Below are 22572 nucleotides of genomic sequence, written 5' to 3' on the forward strand. Positions count from 1 at the left end.
GTTCGTCCTCTGTATTCTTTACCCGTATCTTAGATAAACGAAAAAAGAATTTAAAGAATGAATTCTAGTGTATTTTAATATAATTGATGCAGACAATAACTACATTGCTAATGTAATATTTATCTAAACAATAACTATCAGCGAATACAGACCTTAATTGAAAATAATTATAACATTCCAAAAAGAAAGTGAAATGATCAGAGAAAATGTTATTCTAGAGCGTTAGTGTTGAAGTTCCACAACGACGCGACGATTTTCGCACATCACAAACAATAGAAAATGCAGAATGTAGCGCTTCGCTCGCCTGAAATATTTAAAGTTGATAAAACATGAAATTTAAATTTACTCATAATTTCAGAAATTCGTACCTTTAAGGGAGTTTTTCTGGTAATGACAAAGAAATCGCCACAGCTCATGCCGAGAGGAATCCTTCCGAATCTCTTCATGAAATTCAGTATCTACATGAAAATATCATATTAAGTAGGCAGAATGATTTAAGTAATTATGAATGTTTGAAATAAATACCTTTAACTTCTTAGTGATGCAGATTTGCAGATAACTGAATTTCCTGATTTCTTGAAACGATCCGTAAGCCTAAACATAAGATGTCAGTGAAATTTTAAGTTCCATAAAAGAATATATTCTTCTAACCAGTGATTCTCAACCACTCAAAAATCTCGCTTTGAAGTGTGCCGCCACTGCGAATACCCATACATAAGCGACGTTAGACAAGTAGTTCAATCGGTTCTACCTTCCTAGGGCGCGTTTGGTAATTGTAACTGATGTGACAGGTAACTGCCGGTAGTTTCCAAGGGGTTTGGAAAATGTTATCTAAATAACCAACTGCGTTTAAAAATTACTGTTATGATGTCACCGGCTGTCCTGCGGTACTTACTGAAGTAACCCTGTTTTCCGCCAAATTTTTAAATTATTAAAAGTTTACCGTGACGAAAAAAAGGTTGAGAATCACTGTTCTAACTATTAAAAATAAAATACATTTCTATAATTTAGGTCTAGTAGTAAACATAACAGGACGTTGCCTGCATATATGCATTTTTGTCCTTTAACTCTTTTGTTGGCTCTAGTAGTGTTAAGGTTAATTTCTAGTGGCACTGCCGCTCATTGGATTAATTATGACAAATATTAAGAACAACATAGGTGCTGCTATTTCATATAATACTAATAGTAGCTTTTACGAACTGGTAAATAGTCTAAGCAAGATGCAAAGCGAAAATACTTACAGCAGTAGAAACGGTGGAGATGATGAAGATAAAATAAAGCCACGCAATTATGGTGATGCCAAGAAAAACAATTATTTTTAAAGTGTATACGATGTCATATTTTCCAGACGTCATTATAATATTGAGAAAAATTGCAAGTAACCAGATGAGTAAAGTGTATATAAAAAATATCGAACTTTTATAATGGTCATTCAAGCGATGGACCTGTTCCATTAACTCTGTATGCTTTACTATTATTATTTCTAATTCTGCGTACGCTCGATTACTTTTAACATCTTGCAATTCTTCAGACAATGCTGTAAAACGACTTTTAATGATGGTTACGACTACGAAAAATAACATGGCATTAACTGTCATATAACCAAACATGAAACAATCATTCGTTATCATGAACGTGGTGCAAATCAACGCCATCGTCCCTCCCTCCGCTTTATAAATATTGAAATATCTTTTTGTAATTATGTCAGACGATTGACCAACTATAAGATAGATAACCAATGCCAATTGCAATTTCAGTACGATATTGATGATATTTTCTATTTTGTACTTTTCTTCGGCATGACTTGTCTGTATTGAAAAAATAAGCAACTTGCGGCGGGTGATAGAAAATACGGCGGAGAACATGAAGGTAAGGATAACTATGAATATCAGAAAAATGAATTTAATTTCTGAAAATTCGTTCAACCACGATTCGCAAGGTATTCGTATTGTACTGTCATAAAACACTATCATCAGAATATACATAGTGGTGTTGATCCACATTACAAACTCCATAATCTGAGAACAAAATTTCCATATTCTGTTGGATCGTGAAGGCAAATGAGAACAAGTTGCCAAACTTTCGCATCCATAAAATCGAGTAATTTCGCAGAGAGGATCGATTGTGCATCGAAAACAGAACATTTCCTGGTACTCTATCCCAGCAAACTTTTACTGTTCCTGTTAAAAGAAAATGCTATCTGATCGCTACATTTACTTCTTTCGTAAAATCGGGAAAATTTTATAGTGTTTACTCATTCCGTTTACATGAGTCATGCAATGTTTTCTTCAATTAATCGAAATATCTTAAATATCCCGTATCCTATTACTGTACCGATGCATAATTTACATTCATAAGATATATTATAAAGTTAAAAATGCACTTAATGAATGATTTATTACGTAAAATCATTAATGTTCATGCTTCCTAATTGTATTAAAGTAAAATATTATTGTGTATAGAGCAGACAAAACCATTGCACTACTCTAGTGGTTTGCTACTGTTACATTAATTCGATGGCAGGAGATCATGCCGACAAAACTCATCGGTTATCCCCTTCAAGTTATTTTTTCTTTTTTACGCTGTTCAGATTGTCTCCTTTGGGGTATTTTAATCGGACGAAAAAAGTTCGGAATTAAATATGAGACGCTCTGCGATTGTATAATTCAAATTATATCGTAACACTATTAACAATTTCGGACAATTTAACATTATTTGATAATGTAATAGAATCTCTGCATCTGACGACATTTGTCCTTGTATTACTTTTATGTCTGTTTTTGGCTTTATTAAGCTGCAATATGAAAAATTGCAGATCCATAGATCCCCACTGTCGTCTTCGTGTATCCGTCCGTCTGTCATTTCTTAATCTCGTGAACGCAGTAAGATAGATGAATGTTGAGACGAGTTAAAAACGTCTAGTGGCAGAAACCCCGATTAACTATATAGTTACTACGTTAGGAATAGAGGAAACCGTTAGTCACGTTATTTCAATTCAAAACTTTTTCCCGAAAGGAGTTAATAGATGATTCGAACGACTCTCTTGCTTACAGAAAGAGTGTGATGTACAAGCGCAAGACATTACTAAACTGTGGTAGAGAGCATACATTTTAAATTAAATAAATTAAAAATATAATTATAAATTGTAGCCCGCTATTGTGACGAGGCCAAAATAAATAATATCTCGTTTATTTATAACTTTATTAAATACTTCATCTCTGGGAAATGTGAGCAAAAACTGTAATTCTTCAACGAATTTTGTGGTTAAGATCATTCTGTTGACTATTAACATTCGTGGTCATAAAATTATAAAGTAATATATGTTAAAGCTTTTATTTCTGTATTTTTAGCGTATCCGCATTAAATGTTATATCAATTATAGAGAAATGGGGACTTAAATTAAGAACTGGATTATTTGTTCATTTTGTTTCAAGCTTAATATCTTGTCTGCCTTTTTGTCCAAACTTTCTGAAATTTTGCAGAGGGGTTTGTTTATTAGAGGATCGTTGCTATTAAATTTTGGTTATTAAAAGACGAGGGGTGGAAGAAGAAGAAAATCCTGTGTATCTCCAGTAGGGTCAGACTTAATGACGATTTAACTCGTTATTAGCATTTTCAATTTTTTATAAAACTCATCCCTACTTTAAAAATTAAGCTTTTCGTCATCTTATAACAGTTATAAATATAAAAATTTTTAGAAATAAAATATCATAAGAGATGGCGACACTAAACGTTACCGGGAATGTTAAGCAACTCGTTGCTGGATTTTTGAATAAGTAATTGCATAGCTCTGCGTGTATGTTCAAGTGCTTAATATGTTTGTTGACTAAAAAGCCATTTCTAGGTTTTACAGGTACATTTATATTTTTCTATCATTCCAAACCACTTACGAATTATTTGAAAAATCAGAATTTGACATTTCCAGTGTTTTCAATGCTGTGATCGTTTTTCCTTGAAATATTTTCAATGCTAATGATACATTCTGTCTTTCGAGTAGTTAAATGTAAAAAATTAAATTCTTATATACTTACTGTAGACTTTCCACAGCGTAACACAGTACTATATGCTATATGCTAGTCAGTAATTATACAGCGCGAAATAAATGCGCTATATCATTGTCACAGTAATCAAATAAATATAATATATATTTATAAAAATTATATTTTTTTTGTAAGATTCATATTTAGTGTATTATTTTTGTTGCATTGTTGCCAATAGTTGGCGTTACGATTAAGTTATTCACTCGAATATAGATAGAAAATAATTGATTTTTAGAAATTTATTCGATATTTTGGGGTGGGGTTACCTAAATTAGAAGTATATGAACGTAACTGCCACGTTTCGTTGCAATTAATCGAACGGCCTACGAGTGTATAGCGAACAAACAAACAAACAAATATTATCATTTATTGATAAAGATTTATTATGTAAAAATAAAAACTGTGCTTTTAAAATATTTAAATTTATTTTTTTAATCTGAATTTGTAAATGCTTTATCTTTATGTCTTTGATTAATGCAATTACTTTTACACTAATGAACACCAGTTCAGAAGAAATAATTTTAGAAGGATTAGAAAAGTAATAGTTGCTCGTTTTACCAGATAGCAATTCAATGTATTTCTATTTATTCTGTTATTCCCAGCTATGATGGAAATAACTTTAATCAAAGTAATTCTATGATATTCTTTAACATTTTATGCAAATCTGCTGCTGTTAGTTTATTAACTAGGATTAATGAAATCGCTTCTTTAACTTTTGAACGTTTGGATGCAGCAATGGTTGTATAACTTATCTCTATAAATTAAAAGAATGATCCGATGTTAATAAAGTGAATGAAAATTGTTTGCTGAAATTAATTTTTCTTAATACATTAAAGGAATGTGCCTGACGTATCTGAAATAAATGAAAACAGTGTGCTAGAAATGGCAGTAAAATATTTTTGTGTGCGTGAAAAGAATGAGCCCAACGTAACTCGAGTTACTGAAAGTCCTTTTCCGAAAAAGATAGTAAAATTTTTTTATGCCTGAAAATAATCAGAAAACTAAAGTGAACTGAATGAAAATCATGCGCTGAAAATGGTAGAAAAATTTAACTGTATACATAAAAACAATAAGCCAGATGAAACTGAAGTGAAAATAAATCATTTGCTGAAACTGGCACTAAAATTTTTGTGTATAGTGTATAGCAATCAGGCAAATGTAACTAAACCGGATGAAAATCGTGTATTGGTTATGGTGATAAAATTTCTTTGTATACTTGTAAATAATTAGTAAAGATGGAATTCAATCAAATTTACACTATAATATGGTTCTGTCTATTGGTTCTTGTATACGAAACGTCTCTTTAATCCAAAAACTTGTTTTTTGGATTAAAGAGACGTTTCATATACAAAAATCAAACAAATTACTTTAATTTCTTGCAGACGACTTACAAGTTCTTTATACACTTGAAAACAATAGTCCAAACAAAATTTTAGCCAAATAATATGTATATTTTCTGCACTGTTTGATAGTAAAATATTTGTATATGCTTCAATGTAATGAGTAACTTTAATTTAAACACAACTTTATCTTCTGCAAAATGTTTATGTTAAATACTTCTGTATACTTCTAATCATGAAACTGGTAGAAATTAATATTCATTATGGAGAAACTTGAATACATTTGAAAATAATAACGAAATTATATATTATGGACTTTTCTTTCATGTTTTACTTCAGAATAGTAATAACTTTTTACTTTAAATATGAGAAAATAATATAGAAATTACTATATTCTTATGAATGTATGTATTTTTCATCGTTAAAAGTGTAAATAAACTGACTCATGTTTATACTTTAATGAGTTTTTATTGCTTATTCAATTCCAGTGTTTTCTTCTATTCTCGTTTAAGTAATGTTCAATGCTTCGTAATAGTTTGAAAGTATAAATTAATAAATTTGAAGTGTTGGACATCGTAAACTCTATTTTATTGCTACATTTTTCGTGTCTTGCTCGTTACTCAACCTTTATGGAAACACCTTGATTATTTTGCAATTGTGAGAACCCTCACTTCAATCAAAAATAACATGTTTTTGTTATATATCTTTTGAAAATTATCAACTACTACCTGAGAACATCTTGTTATACGTGTTCTCGACGGCGAAAGCGACTCTTTCCCGCGATCTTTTAACCTCCAGTCCGTATGCTACCGATTTTAATATGAAAATTGACGGCCCGTTGAAGCAGTCGTCCACGGACACGTTAGTGCTGTGCCGCCTATCTCAATTAACTTCGTCACCAACGAACTTCTTAAGTTCCTCATATTTAGAATAACTTCGACGCCGACCCCTGCGAAAATCCTACATTTCATCTCTACTTCCAGGAAATTACCTCATCAAATACTTATCATAAACTCCTATAAACTGCCAAACTTCTCCCGTCTTTTACCGTCGAAAGACTGATCGAATCCTCTCCTGCCGATCAACTCATTTCAGGTATTTATGTCTCCGCGCGATATCACGTAAACTCTCTCTCTCGCGACCACCTACAGAATATAGGTCAGTAATTTCGATACATTACGATGTGTATATATTACGTAACCTTTTTTCTTTCAGTGCATTACTTCTGTCAGTTCTCCACCCGGAATCCGATCGCTTACGCACGCGACCGCTCGCGTGACCTAGTTTATAACAAAAACCGTTCGACTTCTGTGTCGAAGGGACACAGTGGTGTCATCCTGACGAGGCATCGAAGAGGTGCCGACCCTCCGGTCACACCATCCTAACGTGTAGCATATATGAAAGAAAATTATTAGAAATTTTCATAATTCGCATTTAGTAAACTGTACCAACCATTTCCATAGTTTATTCCGACCTGTTTAGTATAATATAAATTCGAAAACACCAGAGTATTAACATAGCATGTTACATTTTTACGGTTTACATTGTGACCATTAAATACGACATACCAATAAGCAATATAAACTAATAATTTAAAATATGATGTAATCTTTATCACTTTGGAAATTAGAATGAAAATACAAAGAAGCTGACACTGCAAATTAGTCCCAATACAAAGACAGTTTTGACAAATGAAATACAATAATATTTCCTGTAAAAATAATAATAAACAATTATAAACTGTACTATTTACAAGTAGAATTATGTAAATAGATACTTGCCTTAATAAAGTTTTTTGACTTCGCGGGATGGTCGAGTCGTCTTCCTTCAGAACGTATCTCCTCGTGCCCAGAACGTAATTTTCCAAGTACTTGTCCCAACTGAGCTTTGAAATATCGAAATTGAAGTTCTGAAATATAATTTCGATCACTTTTTATAGTTTATGACAAGTTTGCTTATTTCTCAATAGACCCGAAATTCGATTATTTTTCTATTTTCCAGTTTGTGCCGTCATCATTTCATATTCTGACATAAAACTGAAATTTACTAATACTCCATGGCTGAAAAGTCAGTTGACCGTTGAAAAAAGTATACTGAAATTATTCAAATAATTATGTACAAATACAATTCCTTTAGATACATTTCTTATTGCGCCAATTCTGTTATTTTGTAACAGTGGCGTTGCAAAATAATTTGATTTTTACACTTAAATCTTCATAAGAGTTTATGTATTTCTGGTAGTTTTATGGAGATGTATTGTTTTTTTATTTATTTATTTCTCAAAAAGACACTGTGGCCATGTTGGCCTTTTACAAGCATCTTAAAGCAAAAATCAACAAAACCTACGACAAAAAAAAACAGGATGCGAGCTGAGTAAGAAAATTACATTCTACCTCAAGTCCAAAAATTAATTGAGAACAAATATCACTGTGGCTTAAAGTTTTTTTTCCTCTTTTTACATTCTTTTGGAAGATTTCATAACTCGATATGTTACGTAAATCGTTGCGCAGACTATTCCAATAGAAAATTAATTGAAAGATCGGTGCAGATCTCCCCACCTCTAGTTTAACAATTGGGAGACTATATTCACGAATTATACGAGTATCTCGTGTCGATCCGCGACATTCTCCTGTACCAATTCCGAGGAAGCCGTTTTCCTTTTTGCCCTTTATATATTTGAAACCCTCCAATAGAATCTGTTTCTTGTAAATTTCACTGATCTTGTCAATATTATTAATGCGGTAGAGTTCGGATACCGATTCCGTAAAGTTTAAATTATAAATTGAACGCGTGTAACGATTTTGCGCCATCCGAAGTTTATTTACTGCGTATAGAGATGCGGTTCCCCATACAGCGATACCGTATCTTATTTTAGATTCGATGCGAGTGTGGTACGACCGTTTCCAGAGTGATGTGCTTAAAAAAGCTCGAATTTTCTTATTTATCCTAGTATACTTTGCCGGGGAAAGCGCAACATCATCTATATGTTTATTCCGGCGCGGATTGTCGTCAAAAGTTACTCCCAAAAACTTAATAGCGTTTACTTTTTCTATGTTATAATCGATTATTTCGATTTTTAGGTAATGCGGATTGATTATTTTATTCCTATTTGCAAAGCGGAGGAATTAGTTTTATTTTTGTTAATTACTAATCCATTGTTTTCCATAAAACTATTTAAAGTTTTTAAAATGTGATTTAAATTCTCCCGAAGAATTATAACGTTCGTACGAGAATAAGTTATCGCTAGATCGTCAGCGTACAGTACATCGGTATATTCTCTTTTGGTATATAGTTAAATAAATCATTAATATATATATTGAAAAGCGGTGGACCCGAGATCGAACCTCGAAGAATTTACAAAGTAAATTCAGTTTGACAAGTATGATTTTAACCAGCTTAGAGGAGTCCCTCTTAGACCAACAGTTTGTAATTTTTGATACAAGAGTTCGTGATTTAAGCTATCAAATGCTTTTGAAAGGTCCACAAAAACTGATATTGCTATTTTCGATTTGTCGAGTTGTACATAATAATATAATAGCGATAACTGTTTAACTATAATTAGCAATTCTTGTTAATATTTAACGAGCATAATATAAGTAAACAAAATATAAAATACTGTATTACGTTCGTAACATGGAACCCTACCTGCTTATCTTGTGTCGACATGGATTTAAATAATTTCTCCACGTTATCGGCTCGAAACATCCATTCTCTTACACAAAAATATTCTAATACTTCCATCGTCTTGTGAACATTTTTGTAGATTTTCATCATCCTAAATTATAAATAACATGAATATGATTTGATTTACAATACACGATCAGCTTTAAAACAACATACATTGGTTTTCTGCGGACAGCAACTTGAAATGTATCGTATAACATTGCAGGAAAATAATGCTGCATCGCAATGCATACACGATTCCAGTAATAATTCCTCTTAGATACGGTTTCTGGATATAAAAACATATTCTCCGAAGGATAATTCCAACGTAGCACGGTTAAACATTCTAAAAGCATGCGCCAAGTTAACGGGTTTATTGATCCTGAAGTGCAATTGTATACTGGGATTTCATCTTCTCTGAAAAAAGATTAAACTCTGAGGATTTATTCATGCTTTCCGCATAAAATTAATGAAGTTCTAATGTTTGTTCATTTCTTACAAAGGGATTAATATACTAAAAAAAGTGTGTTTCTGTTGTCTTGTTGTTTTCTAGTGTAGATTCGTCGTTTACACTTTAGAGAATATCTGCTAATCGCACTTGTTTATGTGAGGATTTGAAATTGAAGTTATATTTTGGCACTTTGTAAACATTCGCGTATGTAACAGTTTTACTGTTAATATGCAGAGAAAAATCTGCAGAATGAAAATTAATTACGACGGCCACAAGCATCAGATGTCAGTCTATAACTGTAAGACACCAGATTTGAATTTGAACAAGAAACTCCAGGGACTATTTATGAGAGATCTATTCTGGATATGTCTAGTTCATCTTCCAGTATTTTGCCACCTCAGATGTGAGCTCGATCCAACCAATGACAGGTACGGAAAAACACCTTAGGTAACTAGGCGAAAAGTGAAGAAAATAAAAATATATCATAAATATATATATATTCATCTGTCTTCACCTAGTAGAATCTATCAAGTATATACTGTATGTGTAAGAAATAAATACATCTTAGTTTTTAAATATTGTCTCTTTTAAATCAGAAAATTTCGTACAGATGTTGATGAATTTCTTAATTTCTTACTTTATTTAAAGCAATTCAGCAACTTTACTCGGTTGTGTTATAACGAATCGTTTAATATTTCTGTTCAGCGAGATTTTTAAAACAGTTTACCTTCGGTGAGGAATTATTGTCTTTCTCCAAGCCGCAGCTAACATCAAATTAATCGCTGTGTCTGCAGGAATTAAATCCAGGCGTTTACCTTCATCAGTCCACATGGTGCTGATAAGTCCTTTCACTCCCTGTAAGTACGAAACTTTTAATCCTGTTTTCATGTCTAGAACTATTTAAATATACTTACAGCCGCAATTAAAGAATTTGGACCGCTTAAGCTGTCGTTCCATCCCTAAATAGAATAATTTGTAGTAACTACGTACGAATAGATAACATACTTTGATATAAAATAAAAAGTCCTCACGCAAATAGGTTCCGTCCAAGTGCATCCTACAATAGAAGGTCTAACAATTATTATAGGCAAATCTCTACAGAAATTATTTAGATAAATTTCTGTTATGGCTTTTGTTAAAGTATAGGTGTTGGGTCGACCTTCTAAAATGTTTTCATCTGTTATCTCTAATGAATGATTGATTTGTAGACTGCAATTAAAAAATGTGATCATCATAAACGTAAGAAATAAAATTACAGAAAAATGCATTTAAGATGTCGTAATATAATACATACTCTGCGATAATCTTATATTCTTCATACGTTCTGGACATTGTATAGATTTTCTCATCCACTTCCTCTCTATTGCAGAACGAATAAGCTGTAGATGCGTGCACCAATACCTGAAGTATACAACCCGCGTTATAGCCTTTTTACCACAATTATAAATAAATATAGCTGCAACAAAATGTATGAAAACCCATAATTAACATTTTAAAACAATTGTTTTAAAATACTGTGTTTACAGCTTCAATGGTTTTAAGATAAATTTAGATGTAAAGAAGTTTTGCATTTGAAAAAGCTCCCGTTAATTTTTGAAATATTAAAAAGAATTGAATATCAATGATATGTACTGGGACAGAAAAATTCTTGAAGAACTCCGTAACCGTCTTCATCTTGCGAATAAGTTAGCAGTAGAGTCACGTGGGGCTCGGGAGCTGTCAAAAATAAGATTATGCGAGTTCAGGGTCTGTCATGCCCCTAGGTGTGTTTTGTCGGACACACCTCCAATTCAGATAAGAAAAAAAAAATACCAATTATTTAGGATGCGAGGGTAAGAGTCACTCCGAAGTCCAGAAATGAGCCTCTCAGGAGGATGAATGCAAAGTCAAGTACAAATAAAAGAGAAGTTTATTATCGAAAAACAAAATTTTAACCAAAATTATAAAATCCGATTTAGGAAGTTGACCTACTTCTATCTATAAAATTGGGGGGTGGTACCTTGCGGGGGTATCCGAACTGCGCAACTCACAACATACCAGGAAGTGTGTAGTCTTCTCTTCTTTCTTCACTTTCTCCCCCTGTTCTCTTCACTTTTTTGTCTTTTTTTTCCTTTACTCGGTCTTACACTAGGTCCGTCACTAAGTTGGTCGTTTCCCGTCCGGTCAATCAGTCAGTCGGTCCGCTAATTTCGTCATTTTTTTCTATTTTATTCATCGTTTTTGATTTTGACCAATCATGCTCTTGTTCCGGGGGAAGTTGAAGTAATTTATGAAAAACACTATTGGTCACCCGGTGGTCCTCCTTCTCTCTTGTCAACCAAGAATGATACGCGTCCATATGACGTAGGTGGCATATCATCGGTCACCCAATATCATCGTAAAGGGGGGAAACAGTGGTCATCCCCTTCGTCGTTTCCTTCGCAAGTCGTGAGATTTATAAAAACTTATTGATAACTTTTTTCTTCCAATTTGTTTTTCTAAATTATTTTAAATCGATATTACTAAAAATTTGTCTAAAGGGGTCCCTAAAATCGAATAATAGCCGAAATTCCTTTACAACGTTGGGTGATAGATAAACAATCTCGGTGTCGCGTTTACATACATCTCCGATATCCTGTCTCATAGTTAACAATTGCTTCAGACAGAACAAAAAAGGGATATAAAATGCATATAGAGTTTAAAATATAATAAAATTTCAACTGATTAATGAAATCATTATGAACTAAAAGATTAAAATAAAGTGATTAAAATTATACGAATAACGTAAATAACAATTCATGAATATATATACATATATATATAATAATAAGAACAATTTTTGGGGGGAAATGGTGAGTTTCGCAGTCATAAATTTGCGAAAGTTGCAATGTTGCAAACATTTATATGTTTTAAAAATTGCTATGTTTAGCATTGTATATTAAAAAACAGTTTGGAATTAAAATATTACAGAATATTTACCAATAAATGTTCCATTTGGCGACAAACTTCGATCAGATTTCTCGTCGTTTCCACATTATTCATGAAAGAATCTCTACAAATTAAATCAAAATAAACACGAAATTCATGGACGAAATTTATGGAAACGCTTAATTAACGTAAAACTTACCGAAAAGGTTCGTTGAATTTAACTGAAGCGGCCAAGTGAAACACTACCGAAACATTCTTCTTTATCAAACTCATATGAGTAGAGGAAATTCCCAAATTCTGTCGAGACATATTGCCTTCGATACATTCCACTTGGTTCGAAATATCCGAATTTTTCAATAAAACTTCTTCGAAAATCTTTTATAAATACAAAAATGTATATACAAATTTAATGCTAAATTACATTAAATTAAACATTTCACGAGACTTATAATTGGAGTGAATTATTACATCATACACATTCGCATTATTATAAATGTGAAAAGCCGAGAAATTAGGGGGTAAAAGTTCTAAGCCCTTCTTTCGACGTGGAGGATGGTAAATTCTCACTCAAGCGTCACTGGATGGCAGGATCCGAGCGACGGGGGGACGGATAATACCTGATTAGTTCTAGCGGCGAGACATCCGAGAAAGTTGGCGGATCCTTACAGGAGGCCAGAAGGATGAGATCTAGTAGTAGAGGGTTTCCTTCGGCGATCGCCCCGACGCTCTTATTATCTCATAATTCCATCCGTTTGACAGTTTCCCATCATTAACAGTCTAAAGTTTTAACATAAATCCAAACATCGAAATGACTGTTGACTTAGAAGAATATTTGATCGGTCTTATCTATCAGTGGTCACCGGCAATGCCAGGTGGGAAAGAAAGGAAGTGGATATTTTCCACTTGTGTATTAACTGCGTATTAATTTAACTAATTAGTTTAATTGCCTTCTGCAGACTCTCACATAAATGTGTTAACTTTTACATAATATGACGTTTTTGTCACGCTTTCTGCAAATATACGAAATATAGTTTTGTATTTTGAAGGGACTGAGACTATTATCTGTTTTTCGAATGTTGAAGTTAGAAAGTGTAACCGGATTCATGGGTGCATCAATAGTTACTTTGATTCTTGAAATTTATTCACTTAATAATTTAACTTTTAAATCTTCTCGCAACGTACTTTCTTCTATTAAATCTTAGTATTATCTTGTAATCTTATCTCATCTTATTTAATTGATATTTAGGAAGTAATTTTTGTGTCAATAACGTCATCCTTTTTATTTTGTTTCCAATATTTCTTTTGCTAATATTACTGGTCGAAAAATTGAAAAATTCTGCCAACTACTTTAATCGGTTTCTGTGACAGATTAGTTTCAATAAGTAAATTACCTTTAAGACAGTTGTTGCAAGTTGTATGAATTTATTTCATCCAGGAAGCTTCTTTTAACAAAGATTTTTCTGAGTTGGTGTCTTTTACATTCGCAATCACGTTTAAGAGATGATCATTTTTCTTAGTATTGTTTAATTTTGTATATATAGACCAAATACATACCTTGATTATCGTGAAAACACGAATCTCTTAAACACAACTTTTTATTATTACGTGGGTTTACAATTAATTAATAAATATACCCTACGATTTTGCCATGCAGTGAAGTTTATATATCAAGAGTATTGATGCTATAAAATTTTGGTAGTTACAGGTCGAAGAGTGGGGAGATAAACGGGATCGTGTGTCGTTTTTCGAGAAGGGTCGGACTTAATGACGATGTAACTCGTTATTAGCATTTACAATTTTTGTATAAAACTCATCCCTACGCTCAAAATTAAGCTTTTTTACCATTTTGTAATATTTAATTATGTGAGAGGTCGGACTTGGAAAGGAGAAAACCCCACAATTTTATTCGGAAATTTTCGAAAGAAAATTCATTTGTCGTTTTGAAAAGGAAATTTATTTAAAGCTCAGAAAAAAAAACTTTTTTCATTTTATTATCGGAGGATGAGCGCATTTCTCTTTTCGGAGTCGTTTCCTTTCCCAGGGAACTCAGGATGTGTCACTGGGAACTACAACTAAAAATTCACTATTGGTGGAAAGCGACAACGTGACATGGAAATAAAGAGGAGACCTCGAGGAACTGTGACAGGGGTCGAGAGTCCGCGAGATTATTCTCCGTGTGCCAGCCGAAAGGATTTATCATCGTCGCTCGTCGCCGCGCGCTCCTCCGGAATATCCAGTGTTTCTCCGGGAACACCTACGAAGAATTAACGGATCTCAACTTTCGATAGACTTTAACCGCCATTCGAGGCAACGGAGACATTCCCAAGGCTCCCCAACGACTCCACAGACATCTGGAAATCCGTACATAGTGCTTCGGGTATTTATAACGACCCGCGATGTTACGTAAGCTCTCTCTCTCTCCAAGTCGGTTCTCGAGAAGAAGCTTTAGAATAAATACTCTTTTGTAGACTAGTTTAATAAACGAATTTGGTTATTGTTAGAATCGTGTTGGGTTCACTTCCTCGAGCGGTCTCCATCCCGAGTCCAACCGCCCACAGACGAGACTGCTCGCGCGTAATTGCGAACGTAACCCAGTGTGTCTACCCAGAAGACATAGTGGTGTCAGTCCTGATAAATCTGTCATTGCAGTCTTTCCGACGCAAAGTCGACCCTTCGGTCCTGTGGTGCCGAAGCATAGAGCATTCGGCCGAAGCATAGACCCTTCGGCATTGTCACAATTATATCAAAAGTTTTTTCAATAAAATATTATGAAAGATTTACACACATATAAAAAGTATTTGCCGAGAAAGTTACGTAACTCGTCGGTAGCTTTTTCAATAAAAATGTTATTTTAACTTACTTTGCAACGAAACAATTCGTTCTTCCTCTCATCCACGGACATTCCTTTCTTGCTTCTAACTAAAATGTAAATTTTTCTAGCATTGCAAGTTCTCAGCAATTTCTCTAGAAGAATCTACAAATGTCAGAAAAATAAAATGTGACTAAATTAAAAACATAATCATGCATAAAGGATACGATGTAGAAATGCTTACTTTTCCCAAAAATCCCGTGGCTCCAGTTACAAATATGTCACGATTTTCATAAAATTTCAATACGGACATCGTTTTTCTCGTGGATCTATCAAATATTCAATGGAATGGATTTAATGCGAACGCTTATAAAGCGAAAACTCGATAAAACGAACCGCCACGAGACCGAAGAAGTTGATCCGTTAGGCTATAAGGAAAGTCGTTTTATCGCGATTATTTGTTATTACAGACTCGTCCGTTATATCGAAGAGTCCGTCACTGTACATTAAAATCACGTTAGAACGGACTCGGAGAAAATATTACCGTTAAAAATTGTTTTAAGACAAACATTCCGAATAATTGAAATTGTCGGTTTACTCAGATATAGTCCTTTATCAACTTCAAATGGAGATTTTTCATCTTTAATCTGGCGAATTGTATCTGTCTTTTGTGTTAAATCTAAAGTTTATTGTTTTATTTTATGATTCAAAGCTTTGTTTTGTACAACAAATTGAAATCTCGAGTTTCATAGATTAAAAAGAAACTAAAAGTGAACAAGTAGGCGATTGGAAAACAAAAAAACTAGATAAAATCTAAGATGAAACAATGATTAAAACAATAATTTTCTATTTGTTTATATTACTTTTATATCTAATTTTGCAAGGAAAGTAAATAAAACGACGACTACGACAAAATAATTCGATGAATAAAAGAGGCAGCAACAAATTACTTAAAGTACTGTACGCTGTGGCACTTGTTTTTAGTAATGTACGGTACAGTACCATGTCGGGTTAACAGAAGTCAGTATGCGAGGCCCGTAAGCAATTAAATTAAAGACAAACCATCGAAAAATCTACAAAATATCGTCGTGTCTGAAAAATATTAAGATGCTCGTTGAGTAATAACAGTCTCGTGACCTCCGGATCAGTAGGTGCTAAAATAATGCAGTGTATGCTAATGATACGCAGCGATTTCATTTAATATTATTTTGTTTATCAAAATCTGTTAAAATTGGACGAATACATTAAAATCTTTAAAAGAGACGAGATACACGGGTTAATTAATTAGTCTAAAGACGAAAAAATGTCGCTCGCTAACTTCTACTTGGTGAAATTGCATTTCCAATGTCATAATGCCACTCTAATTTTAAGAGATTTTAAGAAAAACATTTTACGTTAAAATAACGACAAAACTAATTTTTTCTTTGTTTTGTTTTTCTTTCCCTTCTCGTCATTTATTTAAAATAATAAATAGCGAAACCAAAGTGTTTAACGACTGGAAACGAATTTGGGTTCGATTTTGGCTATTTAAAACTATTTATTATTATTTACAATGGTACCTCAGGATACGAAATTAATTCGTTCCAAAACTAAGGTCGTATTATGAAAATGTCGTAAGGTGAATCATTTTTCCCCATACGATTACATGTAAAACCAAATAATTCGTTCCAACACGAAAAACACACTCAAATTAAAGCTAAGTAGTACATTAAAAAAANAAAGTTTTTTCAATAAAATATTATGAAAAATCTACACACATATAAAAAGTATTTGCCGAGAAAGTTACGTAACTCGTCGATAGCTTTTTTAATAAAAATGTTATTTTAACTTACTTTGCAACGAAACAATTCGTTCTTCCTCTCATCCACGGACATTCCTTTCTTGCTTCTAACTAAAATGTAAATTTTTCTAGCATTGCAAGTTCTCAGCAGTTTCTCTAGAAGAATCTACAAATGTCAGAAAAATAAAGTGTGACTAAATTAAAAACATAATCGTGCATAAAAGATACGATGTAGAAATTCTTACTTTTCCCAAAAATCCCGTAGCTCCAGTTACAAATATGTCACGATTTTCGTAAAATTTCAATATGGACATTGTTTTCCTCGTGGATCTATCAAATATTCGATGGAATGGATTTAAATAAGGTGAACGCTTATATAGCGAAAACTCGATAAAACGAACCGCCACGAGACCGAAGAAGTTGATCCGTTATAACGAAAGTCGTTTTATCGCGATTACTTGTTATTACAGACTCGTCCGTTATATCGAAGAGTCCGTCACTGTACATTAAAATCACGTTAGAACGGACCCAGAGAAAATATTACCGTTAAAAATTGTTTTAAGACAAACATTCCGAATAATTGAAATTGTCGGCTTACTCAGATATAGTCCTTTATCAACTTCAAATGGAGATTTTTCATCTTTAATCTGGCGAATTGTATCTGTCTTTTGTGTTAAATCTAAAGCTTCTCGTTTTCTTTTATGATCCAAAGCTTTGTTTTGTACAACAAATTCAAATCTCGTGGTTCATAGATTAAAAAGAAACTAAAAGTGAACAAAGTAGGCGATCAGAAAACGAAACAAACACTAGAGAAAATCAACGACGAAACAATGATTAAAACAATAATTTTCTATTAGTTTATATTACTTTTATATCTAATTTTGCAAGCAAAGTAAATAAAACGACGACTACGACAAAATAATTCGATGAATAAAAAAGGCAGCAACAAATTAGGCTACTTAAAGTACTGTACGCTGTGGCACTTGTTTTTAGTAATGTACTGTACAGTACCATGCCGGGTTAACAGAAGTCAGTATGCGAGGCTCGTAAGCAATTAAATTAGACGCAGACCGTCGGAAAATCTACAAAATATCGTCATGTCTGAAAAATATTAAGATGCTTGTTGAGTAATAACAGTCTCGTGACCGCCGGATCACTAGGTGCTGAAATAATGCAGTGTATGCTGTGAGATCAGCCGGGGGTACAATCTATCTGTTAAGATGTTGGTACCACTTATTCGGCGCAGATTAAGCGAAATCTGTTCTCTTAGTTTCGGATGTTTTGATCCGATCTTATGTCAAGATTTTGACCGGGAGGGCTTTTGTAACCGATCCAATTCGCGAGATTCGGATCTACGTCAGGATTGACACCAGTTTATCTACTTCTCGTTACGCGGATAAACACGCGTGTGATTATGCCGTAGATTTGATTCAGAGAGTTAACACGAGACATTTCTTTAACAAAAATAAAGAAAATTTAATAACTAAAAATAAACTAGATTAACATCTAAATTTCGACTATATCTCTTAATCAGCGACCAATCAACATACTGTTCTTCACCCACGTGAACGGATGAAAAGGGGAATAAATGAGGGGTCGTCAGTTCTCATGGTGGTGAGATTTTGTAACAGATAAGGGAAAAACAAAGGATGCTTCTACTTCCGTCAAAAGAAGTGGCTCTGTTATCTGCTTTCCCACGGTAGAAAACCATTATTTTCTCACGAAAACGAAAGAATAGTTTTATACAAAAATTAAACTTTAATTTTAAATTATCATTTAGACCTAAGGGCTATTCGGATCTCACAATGCTAATGATACGCAGCGATTTCATTTAATATTAGTTTGTTTATCAAAATCTGTTAAAATTGGACGAATACATTAAAATCTTTAAAAGAGACGAGATACGCGGGTTAATTAATTAGTCTATAGACGAAAAAATGTCGCTCGCTAACTTCTACTTGGGGAAATTGCATTTCCAATGTCATAATGCCACTCTAATTTTAAGAGATTTTAATAAAAACATTTTACGTTAAAATAACGAAAAAACTAATTTTTTCTTTGTTTTGTTTTTCCTTCCCTTCTCGTCATTTATTTAAAACTAGTAGCTCGGGACGCTCCCTAGTGGGCGTTCTTTACAAATTTCCACGAGGCACGGCAATGTTGCCACGTCTACCGAATTTTCGGTAGATCTACCGATTTTGGGACAAATCTACTGATCTACCGATTGAAGCACCAAATCTATTGAAAAGTTTACGATAATTCAAGAAAGAAATTTTTATTTTCAATGTATTTAAAAATTCTCAATATAACATTTCTTTGTACCTTCATTTCTTATGTATTGTAAGAGACTTTATTGCAAAGACTCTATCTCTTTTTGTTGAGAATATCTTGTGTCCGCTCCATTCTTCAGCTAATGTAGAAAGAATATTTTCGTAAATAAATCTGTTAAACACGAAACAAACAAATAAACTGAGCTCTGAAACAATCACTGCTTACTTCTTACTAAACAATTAATTGGAAAAAATTACAGTTAGGATTTTCCTGTAAAAGATAATTTAATTTCAAAAATAACAAACAGATTGTTAAAGAACGTACAAACGGAAGATATTGAATAATAATAATTATTATTAATATCCGAAAAATAAAAGGTAATATTTTGTTAGAAAAATAAAACAAAATGTACCTACTTAATTAGTAAATTATTATTTTTTTACGTAAGTGTTCTGTGTTAGTTTTTGTTTGNTTTCCTTCACTTCCACCAGCACTATCACTGGATAGAGGTCGCTTGGTAAAATATCTATCCAAAGAGGTTTGGCTTTGCCTACTTTTTAAAATGTTTCTAAAATGACTTAGGCAAATGTCATTACTCCAAGCAGCAATACGGCCAGTGTGAACCTGGCCGTATTGCTGCTTGGATACGGGATGTTTCTTTTCAATAAAATCGGTCACTTTCCGATAATATCTCAAGATTTCCTTTATCGAGCGAGACCCTTCCACGACGAAACAAACACGCCGACTGAGACCGATGAACAGAAGTGAATAAAAAATGGCGCTGCGAACTAATGTAACGTCGTATGGTGAGTTTTTGTTCGTATCGTGAAGCAAAAATATGTTCGAATTTCGTGTCGTATCCTAAAAATTTCGTATGCTGGGGCGTTCGTATCCTGAGGTACCACTGTATTATTTGAAGACAATTCGCCCAATTAGGAATCACCATTTATTAGTTTTCTGCATTTTAGACGATACAATTTCGGCGACCGACCTTCCTTTCTAGACTACTAGCCGCCAAAAATTTTTTAAAAAGTCCTTTAAAAAACACAAAAAAACACTTCCAATTAAAAATACAAAAATTTTCTAAAATCGGAACTGGTGGTTTTCGAATGTCTTTCCTTTTACCATCGGACGAAAAACACTTATGAATTATGACTGTAAAGTATCGTCACCAGGGGAACCTTTATGATCTACATTTTCCGGCGCTCACTTGTCTGTGGATAAAAGGCCAAAACACCCCAAAGGGTACAGATGGTAAAAGGAAAGACATTCGAAAACCACCAGTTCCGATTTTAGAAAATTTTTGTATTTTTAATTCGAAGTGTTTTTTTTTGTGTGTTTTTTAAAGGACTTTTTAAAAAATTTAAAAAAAAATTAGTAGCCTAGAAAGGAAGGTTGGTCGCCGAAATTGTATCGTCTAAAATGCAGAAAACTAATAAATGGTGATTCCTACTTGGATGAATTGTCTTCAAATAATAAAAAATAAAAAGAACCATCGGACGGAAAAAACTTATATTTAAAACTAATTTACGTTAACAAGACAAGAATTTAGGAAAAGCTGACCATTGCGACGATTCGATCTTTTTAATATTTATAACTATTACGTCAATAAAATTAAGAATCAGAAAAATTCTTACCCACAAAATGCGATGAGGAATTCGACTTCTCAGTTTCTCTGGAATACGTAAAATAAAAATATGCAGAATTTCCTCGTCTTTTATTAGACAAGGAAATTCTACATATTATTGTAGTAAACTAACTTTTATCTGTCCAATCACGACCGGTTTTTTATTTTATTGACTTTTACTTTTTCCTCTGTTACGCATACGTAACAGGGAAAAGTATTGGACTCGTAACAAATTTGATCATCCGAGTTTTTGGAAATCTTCACGTTTTAAGATCTTCTAGATCGAAATATGTAAAAAATCGGAAGAGATTTCGTGGTTATGTATATGTGCATGCGTATGTGTAGTACGTGTAATGACCTTTGTTTTGTTTAATATCTCAGAATGGAATAATCATTAAAATATGATTCGTGTTTAATAATTACCCCATTCTAAGACATTTTAAGCAAAATAGAGACCGACACGCCTACACGTCCACGGAATTTTTCCCCGAACTTGTTTACCTTTTTAGGATCAGATGTGAACGTAGAGATTTGGAAACCTCTCGAAGGGCCGAATAATTCTTTTTTATATATTCACGATAGCCGGAAAAGTAAAATCATATTTTTCACATAAAACTTTGTATAAATCTGTCTTTCAAGATAGGAGATTTATGCATAAGATGCAGTCTGTTTAAACACGCTGAAGTCTGAGAGTTCGTCACGCAATTGCTTCTATACCAGTCATAAGATTTCTATTACGCATCGTTGCCAAAACAATGGGAGAACTGTCAGCGTGTTGATGGGGAGCGCAGTACGTAGATAGAGAACGTAAATTGGGTCTATATAACACGTGCAGCTCCGTGGTCGTTACTGAAATTCCGAACAGAATTTGGATCCCTCTTCTATCGAGTGGACTCCGTCTCCGCTTGATAGTGGTGACCAGACCCTAAACACCGGAGTTCGATCGGGGGTTCGCGCCTCACTCGGACGAGCTGGCAGCAGGAGTTTTTCCGGGTTTTCCTCCTTGTCAATGACGCCTGAATAGGGGCCAGCTTTCCCTTCAAGTCCTTACGGAAGGCATTCTGTCTCCCTTTCTCGCGGGGGTCGTCTCCTATAAGGCCAGATTTGGTTACTATAAGGCCAGATTTGGTTACTTATTTTGGTTATTACCTCTCTATCTTCCTCGGATTGGTCGTCTTCGATAAGACCACTTCTTCGGTCGCTGTGCGACCAACTCCCCTGTTCCTTCGGAGTGAACAGCGCAGTGCAATAACACTCCACTACCGTCGCTGAAATGAAATGAAGTGGTGATGAAGATCCCTCTTCTATATTAAATACTTTTAAAATTAAATGAACTTATATATATTTCTACGACGATATCTAAAATCGAACGTTATACGAATATTATATAATACAGTGGAACCTCGGTATACGTCTGCTTTAGAATACGTCCAATTCGGAATACGTCCTGTTTGGACGAAACAAATTTTGCTCGGTATACGACTTTTGTTCGGTATACGACTTAATTCAATTATACCCGCCATCTATGAACAAGTAGCACTATCGTTGTACTACACTAGACTAGACGTTCGCGGTGCTACGGTTTATAACTTTGTTAAATTTCTACTGATTTTAATTTGTAAGTAACATTTTATTATTTTTATTAATCATGAATTGCAAAAGGGCAACAGAAAAATAAAAAAAT

At 33.5% G+C, this 22572-nt stretch overlaps 1 protein-coding gene across 1 annotated transcript; it reads right to left on the bottom strand.

Moving 5' to 3' along the window:
- Positions 1–214: 214 nt before the first annotated feature.
- LOC111615139 (fatty acyl-CoA reductase 1-like) lies at positions 215–21016 on the bottom strand. The gene is made up of 15 exons (XM_023356542.1): positions 20899–21016; positions 17236–17320; positions 17043–17156; positions 12601–12776; positions 12453–12525; positions 10789–10895; positions 10526–10703; positions 10409–10453; positions 10222–10349; positions 9221–9460; positions 9026–9155; positions 7158–7289; positions 526–594; positions 369–458; positions 215–304 (listed from the first exon to the last, which is right to left on the bottom strand). Exons 2-15 carry the CDS (start codon positions 17302–17304, stop codon positions 215–217), a joined length of 1641 nt encoding a protein of 546 aa, XP_023212310.1. The 5' UTR covers positions 17305–17320; positions 20899–21016.
- Between the last annotated feature and the right edge of the window lie 1556 nt (positions 21017–22572).

The sequence above is a fragment of the Centruroides sculpturatus genome, unplaced genomic scaffold (assembly GCF_000671375.1).
Source record: "Centruroides sculpturatus isolate CEXI.00-Female unplaced genomic scaffold, Cexi_2.0 scaffold2264, whole genome shotgun sequence".
Classification (NCBI taxonomy): Eukaryota; Metazoa; Arthropoda; class Arachnida; order Scorpiones; family Buthidae; genus Centruroides; species Centruroides sculpturatus.

Coding starts and splice junctions, on each gene's coding strand:
- LOC111615139 (XM_023356542.1), bottom strand. CDS start 17,304: ATGTCCATATTGAAATTTTACGAAAATCGTGACATATTTGTAACTGGA. Junction 10,896..12,452: donor GCCAAATGGAACATTTATTG/GTAAATATTCTG, acceptor TGTATACTTCAG/GTATTGGTGCACGCATCTAC. Junction 9,461..10,221: donor ACAATAATTCCTCACCGAAG/GTAAACTGTTTT, acceptor ATCTTTTTTCAG/AGAAGATGAAATCCCAGTAT.